The sequence below is a fragment of the Phyllostomus hastatus genome, unplaced genomic scaffold, assembly GCF_019186645.2.
Source record: "Phyllostomus hastatus isolate PE091 unplaced genomic scaffold, TTU_PhHast_1.1 phas_contig_17, whole genome shotgun sequence".
Classification (NCBI taxonomy): Eukaryota; Metazoa; Chordata; class Mammalia; order Chiroptera; family Phyllostomidae; genus Phyllostomus; species Phyllostomus hastatus.
The window spans coordinates 22,123,607-22,136,594 of NW_025333664.1; the positions used below are offsets into that span (position 1 = coordinate 22,123,607).

Genomic DNA, 12,988 nt, shown 5'->3' on the forward strand with positions numbered 1-12,988 from the left:
ATAAATGATTATGTGTCTATACCTGTGATGCTATGATTATGTATTTAATACATATTTATGTTGTGCAGAGTGCTTTGAAACATCCTTTTTAAAAACTAACTTTCTTAGCATTTCCCCCACATTTTAAATATCTTTTAACTACATCATTTTTAATTACTGCATAATATTCCTCATCACTCAGTGGGGATAATTAAAGGTACCCATCTAAAAGGTTATGCCATGAGCATTGGTGAGAGTCATGCCATGTAAAGCTATCAGGCATGTAAAAACTCAATAAACGCAGCTTTTCCACAGAGCAGATTTGTATAACCAATCCCCTGTGGTTGAGCACTGAGGTTGAGGTTATTTCCATTATTTTGCTATGATAAATAATGCTGGGCTATATTATTAATCTTTGCTCCTATCTTTGCTCATTTCCTCAGTAAATTTCAAGACTGCTGGGTTTGCACATGTTAAAATGAACTCACTCATTTGTTGTGCTGTTAGGAGAACAGAGAAAGGAACTTGCCCGAGCTCAAACAGCAAGTTAGCTGCAAAGTCGGGACTAGGAACCAGCCCCTGGACCCTAAATAGTGCCTCATCCAACTGGAGGCCCACAATGAGCAACTTGGGATTCGTGATAAGGCAGCCAGCGTGAAGGGGCGGGTTGGGTTTCTGAGCCTTGGCGCTCACCCTCGGAACCAAAGTTAAACGGTCGCCTGGCAACTAGGGCGGCGCGGTGTTCGAACGGAAGCAAAGAACCAATCAGGATGTCCGGGGCAAACCATTTCCGTGATGGGGGTAGTGGTGGGGGAAAGGCATGCTCACTTCCTTTTCCTCTGCGCACCGGGACTTGCCTTGCGGTGGGCACACTCTGGTCCTGCGGCTCAACTTGGGTGCGGAGGACAGCTCCGAAGAGGTCCCTGTGGGTCCTCAGGAACAGTTGCCCCCCCCCACCCCCATTGACGTTCGGCGTGGCCATTCCAGACCCGCGTTGGAGCTGTCAGCCTCACCTCGGCCCGAACTTCAAGTCCCGGGACTCACCTAGGGTGGGCTCCAGGTGAGGGCGCAGGTGGTCTGGGGCGCGAGCTCGGGTATGGGGGGCTCCATTCAACAAGAGCCTACGGTTTGTGTCTTCCCCGCGTCATAACTGTCGGGAGGCGGTGATACCCCATTTCACAGATGAGAATGCTGAAGCTCAGAGAGGCAAGTGTCATAACCCGGCGAGGTCTAGCACAGAATCCAGTTAAGGTCTTTCTGCCCCTAGCCGTCTCTAGCCTGGCTGCATCTAGATTTGCCTTGAGAGGGGCAACTGGTGGTCACTTTTCCAGCCTCTGAGCAGCAGGGACATGGCCCGTGGAGTTCTGGCAGATCCCTCCTGCCCCTTCCCACATCATCTCTGTGTGCCTCTTCTGGGCACCTGTCTTCTCCAGCACGCTAGGAGTTGGACTTGGTCCTTTCGCCCCCGGGCTCTGAATTACAGTGCTGTTCCTCTAAGCAGGCCGCTCTAGGGGTATCGGGTGGAACTGTCATTTCTGGGCTAGATGCTGGGTGGGCAACATGTGCTCAGACCCTGGAGTCACTGTTGGGCTCTTGGGAATCGGGCCGGGATTGGGGGAAAGGATAGAGGCTGTCCCTCAACGGAAGCCACTAGTCACTAGAGCTTCCAGAGACTTTAGAGTTGGGAGTCACTAGAGCTTCCAGAGACTTTAGAGCCAGGACTCTTCCTGGTGAACTAGCTTCTGACCTAGACTATGTTTTGCCTCTTGGCAAACCACAGCCTCCCCGCCCCTGCCTCCCGCCCTCAGGTTGCTATTGTTGGTTCCTTTTTGCAGTTGGAGAAATGGAGGTTCTAACAAGATAAGCCCCTTGCCCAAAGTCACACAGTCACACTCTGCACCGCTGGGGTTGGCTCCCAGTCTTTCTGCCTTCAGTCTTAGAATCCTAGACACTCAGAATCGAGGCATCTGAGAGTCTTAAATTTCTCCAAGGGGAGTTATCTTCCCTCCTCCCAGCTCTCCTCCTGGCTCTGGGGAGAGGAGCTCTGGGAACTCAGAAGAAAACAAGTCTTTCATTCATGCTTTCAACAAATATTTATTGACTTCATGTGCCCTGCCCCCCGCCTTGTCTATTTTTTTTTTCAGTAGTGTTTGCCCCATCTGATGTCCTGTATGTTTCACTTTTTAGTGAGTTTATTATCTTCCTCATCTGGAATGTGATGAGAGGACGGGGTTAGGAGGGGGTGAGTGAGGTACTCGCCTCCAGTGCACAATTGAGGGGTGTCCAAAACCTCTGCGACCCAAGTAATTAAAGCCGACATTTCTGGACCATTTGTGGTGTGTTCTGCTGGCGAAGATAGCTCATATGGCCTCTGCGGAGCACAGTCGCTCCACGTCTGTCACAATTACAAGTTCACCCCTCAATCCAGCGCCCCCACTGCCAGGCAAGGCGAGGTAGGTGCAGTTTTGCTGCACGGGGGTGTGTAACAGGGAGGGACTGGACACAGTTAAGTGGTGTCAGTAGGGGCTGATGGGCTCTATATGCACTGAGGTGACACAACATATGTTAGTCAACAACGTAAATTATTAAGCACATTAACAACATTATAATTAATAATATATCAATAACATATATAATTAAGAACAACATACAATATGGAATAAAAAAAACAAGGTGAAAACAGTACACACAGTGTGTTGCCCTTAACGTAAAAAAAAAAAGAAAGACTGTATGCCCGTTACTGTTTGTATCTGCCTCAAATTTCCCAGGAAGGACACCACTGTCTGGTTATACTTGGGTGGCTGGGGACAGGAGTGGGAGGGAGTTTATTTTTACTACATTCCCTTTTAGAACTCTTGAATTGAGCCTTGTGCATATATGACCTGGTTGAAAAGTTACATGTCTATATGTTAGATTATATATTTAATCAAAAGACCAGTAGCCTGTACATGATCTGTCACTGGCTTGTGGTGTGACTTCGGGCAAATTTCTTCACATCTCTGATCCAAGATAAGAAGCCATGATGGATGAACTTGGGCCTGGGCAGAGGGCAATTCAGGACAGAATGTGGGCTTGGCTGTGGGTCTGCTGTGATCCCCACCTTCCCCAGCCTGTGTGCCAGGCCCTTCCCTAAGGCTTTTTGCTTGTGGCATCTCTCATGTTGTCTCCACCGCAAAGCCCCTTTGTCCCCATTTTGCAACCTCAGATGCACGTGGAGGCACAGAGAATTGAGGTGGTGGAGGTGAGCCTTCAGCGGCCACATAGAAGGTCCCTGCCTTAGGGGACTGCCCCCATATCTTGCTCAAGGCCTGCTCACCTCCGCCTTCCTAAGGTTTGTGCAAGGCTGACGCCAGGCAGGCCAGGGCACGAGCGTCTAGGGAGACTGCAGAAATAGCGCGAGGCCTGGTGTGGCCCTGGGGGATGCCCAGCTCTCTGGGTATTTCTGACCCTGACAGCTGGGCTGAAATTGAGCTGGAGCTCTGCTCCTGTCCAGCCCCCTCCCTGCTTGGAGCCTTCCTGATCCTCCTCTGGGGCAAGTGAGGGCCTCTCTGCCTCCACCCAAGTCTGGGTTGGGCTTCTACGGAAGAGAAGGAGATAAGCAGGTGGAAGGAAAGGATGGAGGTGGGGTTCCAGAATGTCATGGGAATTGTAAACATCACAAATCTTACTTCCTGCCCCTTCAGCCAAGAATGAAAATCACTAACACCTCCTGAGCGCTCACCGTGTGCTAAGTACTTTAAAAATATGAACTCATTTGATTTCCTCAATACTACGGTGTAAGAGAGTTCCCACTGTTATTACTCCCACCTCACAAAGTGAAACAGCACAAGAGGGGCTTGGTGACTTGCACAGGTCACCTGGAGCTGGAATTCAAATCGGCGAAGCCTGGCTCCAGACTCCGCACTCTCTTTTCCTTCTTGTAAAATATTTTAAGATAAAATCGACCATGTTAACCATTTTTAAGTGCACAGTTCAGTGGCATTAAGCACCTTCACATCGTTGTGCAACTATCACCGCCGTCCGTCTCCAGAACTGTTTCATCTTCCCAAATGGAAATTGTATGCTCGCTGAATACTAGCTCCTCCTTCTCCTCCCTTCTCGCCCCTGGCAACCACCATCCTACCGTGTGTCTTTATGAATTTGACTACTCTAAGTGCTCATATGATTGGAATCACATGATATTTGTCTCTTTGTGCCTGCTTATTGCACCTGGCATAATGTCTTTAAGGTTCATGTATGTTATAGCCTGTGTCAGGATTTCCTTCCTTTTTAAGGCTGAATAATGTTCCATTGCATGTGTATATAACATTTTGTTTAATCCAGTAATAGTCCCTTGGTTGCTTCCACCTGGTGGCTGTTGTGCCGATGCTACCCCAAACACGGGCGTGTGTGTATCGGTTCCATTCTCTGCTTTCAGTTCTTTTGCGTGTGCCCCGAGAAGTAGAATGGTTGGATCCTTTGGTAATTCCACTTAAAAATTTTGCCTAGCTGCCACACCTTCCACAGTGGCTGCATCATTTATGTTCCCTACAGTGCACAAGGGTTCTCATTTCTCCACATCCTCACCAGTTATTTATTTTGTGGGGGGAGGGTTATTTGTTTTTTTGTTGTTGTTATTTTTGTTTTTGGATAATAGCCATCTGAATGAATGTGACATGGTTTCTCATTGTGGTTTTGATTTACATTTTCCTAATGATTAGTGATGTCCAGCATCTTTTCATGGGCTTATTGTCTGTTTGTATACCTTCATTGGAGAAATGTCTATTCACGTGACTGCGGCCTTAGATTTACAACCTCTGACAGAACTGGGTTAACATTCTGAGCTGACGAAAGCCTCAAGCGGGAGCTGGGCACTGGAGCATCTGGTTGGTTTAATAGTTACCACAGCTCACACTTTGGTGGCATTTGTCATGCACAGGCCTCATGCTGGGAGGGAGACACTGTTAAGAGTGCTGTTTTACATTTGAGGACACCGAGGCATGGGGAAGTTGCATAGCTGATCACCGGTGGAGCTGGGATTTGAACCCAGGCAGGCTGGTCCCAGAGTCCGTGCTACAGAGGTGGCTAGGGAGATGGAGTGGAAAAGGGCACTGCAGGCAGCAGACCCAGCGTGTGCAGAGGTTTGGACGTGGTGTCTGGAGAACAGAGCAGGGCTCAGCTAGAAGTGGCCAGACCCCACCTCGGATGGGGGTTACGTGAGGCCGGAGGAGGACTGGGGCAGGTGGGGGAAGGCCTGGGGCAGGGGCAGGGGTTGGGAGGAGGCTTGATGCTGAGCAGCCTTGGCCTTTGAGGTAGACTGGTTCCAGTCTTGCCACTTGGTCAGTGGTGTTTCCTCCGGTGTTTGGTCCATGGAGGAAGACAGTACAGAAGAGTGTGATGGAGCTCCCGGCCCAGTGCAGGAAATGGGACACAGATAAGTGACAGTTAAACGAGCGTCTAAACTAACCAGGTGCAGTGAATGCTTGGGAGGGAAAAGACCAGGTGAGAGAGTCTGTGGGAGCCTCAGAGTGGTCAGGAAGTTCTCTCTGAGGAGGGGACATTCGAATGGGACCTTGAGGAGATGAGGGAAGAGGTTCCAGGCAGGGAGTAGGTGGAACAAAGGCCCGGAGGCAGGAAAGACCGCGGTGAGTTCTGGAACAGCTGGGAGGGCCGTAGGACTGGAGCAGAAAGGGCTGGCTGTGAGGTGGGGAAGGAGGGCGAGGACTGGATCTGGGAGGGCTGAGGGCTGAGTGGATAGTCTGGATTTTCTTCTGAGGTGATGGGGAGCCACAGGGAGGTTTAAGCAGAGCAGTGATGAGATCTGATTTCTGTTGGGAAAACATTTCTATTATTGCTCCTATTTGTTAGCTAAGGAAACTGAGACCCAGAACCATAGCCTAAGACAGCTTCTCTTTCTGGGTTCCCTTGATAAGTGGCCAAAGCCCAATACTGGAGACCTGTTATCTCTCTTTCCCCCGAAGACCCACACGTGGGTTCAAATCCTGGCTCTGCCATTTATCAGCTTTGTGATTTCTGGCAAGTGGCCCCACCTCTCTGTCTGTGCCTCAGTTTTCTCAACTGTAAAATAGGCATACTAGCAGTACCTATTCCACAGGCGGGCATGATGCTTAAGTGAGTAAACATATACAAGGAGCTTAGAAGAGTGGCAGGTACAGAGAAAGCACTTAAAAAATTCTCACTTTATTATGAAAATCGTTATTGTTGATTTGCTTTTACTACTATCTGTGCCTAACTGAACCCTCCCCCACCCCATTGCTGCCTCAGTGGAGGGCCAGGCAGGGACTCTGCAGGCCGCTGTGTGGGACAGTGGTCTTGTTGCCTCTCTCAGCCCTCTAAAGCCAGGCCCCAGGGTCTGGGGCTGGGTGGGGGTGGGGGCTCAGGGTTGACTCACTCCCAAGGGTAGAAAGCTGTTCTCTGTGTCACTTCCTGTCCCCTCATGCCCCACACCCCAGTTCTGTCAGAGTGCTCTCCAGGCACAGACATGGAACTGTCCCCTCTTCAGCCTCCTTGGGTCTGAGACTGGGGACCCTTTTCTCTTTGGGCCCCAGGATCCTGGTGGAAAGTGACCTAATCAAATGTGCCACCTAAAGTGACATACCAGGGCTTAGGCTGGCAGGGGAGACAGTCACCTTCCTCCTTCCTTCTAGCAGGGCTACTGTCTGTCTTCTTGGAAAGTGGGATTAAATAGTTCCTCCTTGGAAAGGGGTGGGGGGGTGTGTGGTTATCCAGAGATTTAAATAAGTACAATGCCTGGCACTCAAATATTGTAGTTATTGTTATTCCTATTATTGCTGTTGTTTGATGTTTACAGCTTGCTCAGAGCTGCTGTAGGCGTGCCCAGGCCCTAAGAACTCATGCTGACCTGGCCTGGAAGGTGGGACTCTCCACTCCTCAGTTGTCACAGTGGAGGGCCAGAGGGGTCCAGCAGCCTGCTCAGGGACACAGCTAGAAACAGGTGGCATCAGGGTTTGGTCTGGAGGAAAAGTGCCCAGGTTGGACTCCTCAGGGTGACTTCGGGCAACTGAGTCAGCCTGTCCCAGCCATTGTATTCCATTAGTCAAGGGGGATAATGCTAGAGCTCACCTCGTAGATGTGGGGAAGATTAAAATGGGTTCATTGCTACCAGGAAAAGCACTTTCTCATGCCTGACACAGTGAGCATAACCGGGCCAGCATTGTGGCTTTGGGGAGGAGGACACAGTGTTTCTACCCCACGGTGGGAACGCTGGCGGGAGTGGGCCACGGGGACTCCATAGGCCAGGCCTGAATTTGAGTCCAGGCCTGAGTTTGGGGCCAGTGCCGCCGTGAAGTGGGCGTGCCGGCTCGCGGAAGAACTTCCTGCAGTGCGCGCTGGGCGGCTGGGACCAGGTCCGGGCGCCGAGCCCACTGCCGAGCGGTCTGGGCTCGGGTTCTGGCCGCTGCCGGGCTTCCGTTCACTCTTTTCGGGTAACACCTGGGTCGGCGGGTTCACCTACCTACTGCCGGTCACCGGAAGTTGCGCAAACGCGTGTTACCTGAACCCCAGGTGGGCTGGGCCGGAGGAGCCCAGCGTAGCGGCGCGGGCGCAGCCAGGTATGTGCGGATCTGGGCTGGAGAAGGAGGGTCGGGGCAGGGGGCGGTCCAGCAGCCCTCGGGGAAGTCGGGACTGGGCAGGGGGTCACCTTCCGTCCTGAATGGAAACCGTACGGTCAGCCCCCTCATTTAAGAGCCAGGCCAACCCGGGCTCAGAGAGGGGCAACCAGCGCGGCCAGAGTCAGCGCGCAGCACGGCTCGCGGTTATTCTCCATCGCTGGGAGTTCCCAAGATTGCCCTGACGTAGGGAAGGGTAGAAGCCAGACCGGAATCCTAGCTGCTCCTACTCCCTCTCTCCTGAGGCTGCCTTCAGGGAAGCAAGTTGGGGATGTATGCCCCGCAGATGCCAGCAAGAAGGGGCTGGGCTGGCGCGTTTGGGGCCATTTGTGCGTAGCATTTGGAATCCGTGAAATCCATGGGCGATGAGAGGAGACTCAGAGAGGATGAGTCCCACCCGGGGACTGGGACCCCTGGCTTCAACTAGAAGGAGCCACCGCGCTTCCGTTTGCCCACCTGTGAAATGGGGCTTGTTTAGATCAGCTGGTGGATTAGCCTCTAACCTGTGCCTCCCTCGTCCGCGGCCCTTCCGGACCCGGCTTAGAGACCCCTGTGAGGAGTCTCACAGGGGAGGGGGGAGGGGATGGTCTGTGGAGTTGGGTCAAAGTCCTAAGAAAAACAAGGAGTCTTGTTCGTGGAGAGCCAGCTTTTTTGGCCAGATGCTGAAGAATGTCCTTTACCTGTTTTCTCTCTCCATCCTCACAATGACCTGGAGGCTCAGAGAGGTCTATTTTTAACTGCATTTGGCAGATAAGGAAATGGAGTCTGTAAGAGGCCCGGCTGCTTGCCCAAAGCTCACAACCAGTGGGCGGCCAGTGGGTGGCCAAACCCCAGGCAGGCGAGCCAGTGGCTCCAAGGAACATGGTTCTTCGCATCTGTTCCTGGGAGACCCTGGGGCCAGCAGGTCTGGCCAGAGCGGGTAGGGGCCCCAGTGGCGATGTGCAAAGCGTCTGCCCTTGCCTATCTGACCTCCTCCTTCCCTGTTTCCCCGATAGTGGGGTAGTGCTGGGGAATCCACCGTTGCGGACGGGTTGAACTGGTTTGGGAAGTGGCCACTGGGAGGTGGGGCAGAATCTAGCTACTTCCACCCAGCTCAGCAAGGCTGCCTTTCCTATCAGACCCTTCCCTCTTGAGGTCTCCTGGAGTCTGCCTTGAGTGGGTCAGCCTTCCTTTTCCACTTACTCCATCCCTTCTCCTTGGGAGCAGCTCTGGCTCTGGGCCAACAGGCCCCAAGGTTCTTTTCTCAACTTTCCATGGTGGCAAAGGCCTCAAACTGGGGCTAGGGGCCAGATGGAAGGGCATTTGCAAACCTGCTTTGTTTGTTCTGCACATGCAATGTTTTAAAAACAATAATGATAATAATAGTTATTATTATTATTAATGAATATGCTAACATGTAAGAATCTAGAGTTTCCCCGCACTTCTGAATTTCCAGCTTCCTAAAATACCCTACACTTGCCACCTTGGACCCATCACCTGAAGCAGACTGGGTGTGCCCCTCTTAGTTTATACCTGGTCCGCCCAGTCACGTTTGGCTCCCACAGGCATTTCATGTCGATAAGACTGTTTACAATACCTATTAGGTCAAGATCAATATCTTGAAACTTAGACGTAGTGAACAGAGCAGGTACCCCCATGCCCTCATGGAGTTGATATTTTGGAGGCATGGGAATGACAGAGTAAAACTACCGTAACCATACAAGAAAAAGGAATTCTGCTTCATGTGAATTGGGTCTCATTTATCTGCTCTGGGACCTAGGTGGGTCACTTCTCTGAGTCTCAGTTTCTTCATCTATAAAATGAGGTGACAAGGACCCATCTCACTGGCTTGTTGGAGGATGAAAGGCGAGAACGGTGTCGAGCATTTGGCACACAGTAGAAACCCCTGCCTCCCCAGCTCAATCTAGACTCTCCCTGCTGGAGCTCTGGCTGTCTACGTGGGGCTGGTCGACACAGCTTTCTGCTAAGGATGGAAGTGCTCCATTCTGTGCTGTCCATTATCGTGACCACTAGACACAGTGGGTCTTGAGCCCTTGAGATGTGGCTAGTGTGATTCAGGAACTGAATTGTAAGTATTTAATTTAAATTTGCCCTAGCTGGTGTTGCTCGGAGGATTGAGCATTGGCCTGGGAACTGAGGGGTCACCGGTCCGACCCCTGGTCTTGGGCACATGCCTGTGTTGCAGGCTGGGTCCCCTGTTGCGGGTGTGCGGGAGGCAGCCGATTGATGTGTCTCTCACACATCAGTGTTTCTCTCCCTGTCTTCCTCTCTCCCTTCCCCTCTCTCTAAAAACAAATAAATAAAAATTTAAAAAGATAAATGTAAAGCTACAGTTGTGGCTAGTGGCTATTGAATAGACAACACAGCCCTAGATGGCTTGAACTACAAGTCCTCTTGGCTGTCACACAGACAGAGTCCCCCCACCCCCATTAGTGGATGAGAAAGTTCAGGACTTGGTCTACAGGTTTTCTTCTGGCCCATCTCCAGGGAGGCTTCGGGGTCACTTTGTGGCCCCAGCCCTTCTTTGGAAGAAGGGTAGGGACGGCCTGATGACCGGCACACCAAGTTCTAATGCCTGGGTGATTATGTGGACACTCGTGCCTGCAGGTGTGGGCACTCCTGCCTGTGGGTGCCCATGCTGTGGCTGCTGGCAGATGGAGGGCTGTGTGATCTTCGGCATTTCCAGCCCCTCTTGGAGCAACATAGCTTGGGGCTGACGTTTCCCTGTGGTGGGCATTCATGGATCACCCCAGGGCTGGCACTGGAGTCCTGTACTGGAAGTGGGTGATGTCTGCCCTCTGCTGGGGTGGGGGTGGCATTTTCTCCACTCCTCCCCCACCAGCTCTCCTACTGTGCCTGGGGCCTGGCATGTCTAGGTGGGTGAATGGCACAGGGCAGCTTCCTGCCTAGGTGGGTGAGGGTTGCAGGAGTTACCAGGCTCCCTGTGGGCAGTCCAGATTGAGTTGGAGCCCTTTCTCTTGGTCATCTAATCCCAAAACTCTTGTGGCAGCGCCTCCTTGCTTGGAGGCAAGGAGTAGAGCCACCAACTTGATGAATTAGCTTAATCACATTGGTTACCTCCCTGGGCTTCCCTTTCCCCATCTGCAAAATGGAGTTAAGAGCACCCGCTGAGGTTGAGCTGGCTGGTTCCCAGCACACGGCTTAGAGCCCACTTTGCTTCTTTTAAAGTGTGCCTTGTTCTGTCTTTTCTGCTTAGACTGCTCCTGTCTTTTTCTTTGGCACCTTTTCTCCCTCAGCCTCAGCTGGGCCGCCTGGCCCTCGGAGAGGGGCGGGGGTGTGGGTGGAGCCACAAAAACCCCAGCTGCGGATTTCTGCCTTCTTATTGGCTCCCTGTGAATAAGGGGCGTGGCCTTCACTTTAAATGGGAAGCGTCTGTAGTCTCTTCCAGTCTTTGCGAAGCCTTTGTCTGAACGTGCTCAGCCTTTCTTTTTCTTTCCTCTCCTGCAGTCGTTGCCGGCGTCCAGCTGCCAACTTTCTGCCTGGATCGCTGTCTCCTAATTTCTTCGGTCTCCTCATACAGAAGGCCTTGGAATATGTAGCAGCCATGCCTGTGGACAAGCTGTCTGCTGGAGCCCGCGACACCACTGCTCTGCCTTTCCGTCTGCGGACCAAGGTCCCCGGCTACCTGCTACGGAGGCCAGTGGATGGTGGAGCCCGGAAACCTAGTGCTGTGGAGCGCCTGGAGGCTGACAAGGCCAAGTACGTCAAGAGCCTGCATGTGGCCAATACCCGCCAGGAACCTGTGCAGCCCCTGCTGTCCAAGCAGCCGCTTTTCAGCCCAGGGACTCGCCGCACTGTGCTCACTTCTAGCCGCCGAGCCTTGCCTGGCCCCGGCCGCCGGCCCCAACTGGACCTGGACATCCTTAGCAACCTCATTGACTTGTGTGATAGCCCCGTGTCCCCTGCCGAGGCTAGCCTTACTCCCGGACGAGCAGAGGGAGCCCGCCAGGACCCTCCAGCTACGCCCCCACGCCCGCCACCCAGTACTACTGCAGTCCGCCGAGTAGATGTCCGTCCCCTGCCGACCTCACCTGCCCAGCCTTGCCCATCACCAGGCACTGCTGCTTCCAGTCCAGCTCGGCCCCCAGGTTTGCAACGCTCCAAGTCAGACCTGAGTGAGTGCTTCTCACGGGCAGCAGCTGACCTGGAGCGATTTTTTAACTTCTGCGGCCTGGATCCAGAGGAGGCACGGGGGTTGGGTGTGGCCCACCTGGCGAGGGCCAACTCAGACATAGTGTCTCTGGCTGGGCCCAGTGCTGGGCCAGGCAGCTCCGAGGGGGGCTGCTCCCACCGCAGCTCTGCCACTGTTGAGGAGCGGGCGGTGGAGCGCGTCCCCTATGGCGTGTCGGTGGTTGAGCGCAATGCCCGGGTGATCAAGTGGCTGTACGGGTTGCGGCAAGCGCGGGAGACTCCAGCGGCGGAGGGATAGGCCTCTACTGGACTTGGCATTCGGCACCGGACAGATCTTAGGCAAGTGGCCCCTTGCCCTCTCCTGCCCCCTTTCTCTGGCTTGGGGTAGACCAGAGACTGCTGCCTTTTGTGAACTTGGTCTAGAGGCAAAGGCTCAGAGGCTGGGCCAGCATCCATCGAGCAAGGACTGACCCTGGAGAGAGGTGCTTCTTGACCTGGGACCACCCCTCATTCCTCACATGCAGGGGTTTTGACACTACTGTATCGCTTCTTGGTTCCTCTCCTGGGTTTGGGGCACTTGGCCCTCCTCGCTGAGAGTGAGGACTGAGCATCTCCACCAGGCCCGTGTACCCAGTGGCTCTGTTTCGTTCTTCCTTCCTTGGCCTCTATCCTTTGCTGACTTCCTCTTCCTTACTCCGTGGGTCCCCGTTCCCTGGGAACTCACCCTGGGGTGGGGGCAGGGAAGAGTGGTCTAGCCACTGTTCCCTCCAGGCCTGGGCCGCCTGGTCGAGATGGGTAGACTACAGGAGGAACTGGTAGGAGTCCGCACTGCTCTGGCTTCCCTTCCTTTGGTTAATAAACACAAATGTTTGTTTTTCAAGGGCTGGGTCATCAGATTCTTCTGTGTTCACAAGGGGTAGGGGTGGGAGAAGTCTTGGGGTAGGGCCTTCCAAACCTGGTAATTGTTTTCCCCAGGATCTGGTGGGCTGTGAGGTCAGCGGTTGGCCTGGCTCGAGGGATCCTCAGGGAGGCTGGTGCACTTCCTTCGTAAAAGAAGAAACGGTCCGGGCACTGAGCGAGTTGGGTTACAGCTGGGACTGGGACTGGGACTGGGGCCTGTTCCCTGGACCAGGAAGGGGAACTACAGGGGAAAGGCTGACATGGTCATGGACCCTCCCGGCTATGAGTGTTCGGGCTTTCCCCGCCCCCTGCCCAGTTTCAAAGGGACA

At 53.2% G+C, this 12,988-nt stretch overlaps 1 protein-coding gene across 6 annotated transcripts in view; it reads left to right on the plus strand.

Moving 5' to 3' along the window:
• The window catches only part of FAM110A (family with sequence similarity 110 member A), a 35,609-nt gene extending 22,970 nt beyond the window's left edge, over nucleotides 1-12,639 (plus strand). For 2 of the 6 annotated variants that reach the window (XM_045833254.1, XM_045833253.1), the window contains one exon: nucleotides 11,076-12,639. In XM_045833254.1, the coding sequence (XP_045689210.1) occupies nucleotides 11,173-12,057 (885 nt within the window). In that variant the 5' untranslated portion in view covers nucleotides 11,076-11,172 and the 3' untranslated portion in view covers nucleotides 12,058-12,639. Of the gene's footprint in view, nucleotides 1-802; nucleotides 1,040-7,352; nucleotides 7,551-11,075 lie in introns of those variants that run through there. The other 4 variants (XM_045833251.1, XM_045833255.1, XM_045833256.1 and 1 more) reach the window with 4 other exon arrangements.
• The last annotated feature ends 349 nt before the right edge of the window (nucleotides 12,640-12,988 follow it).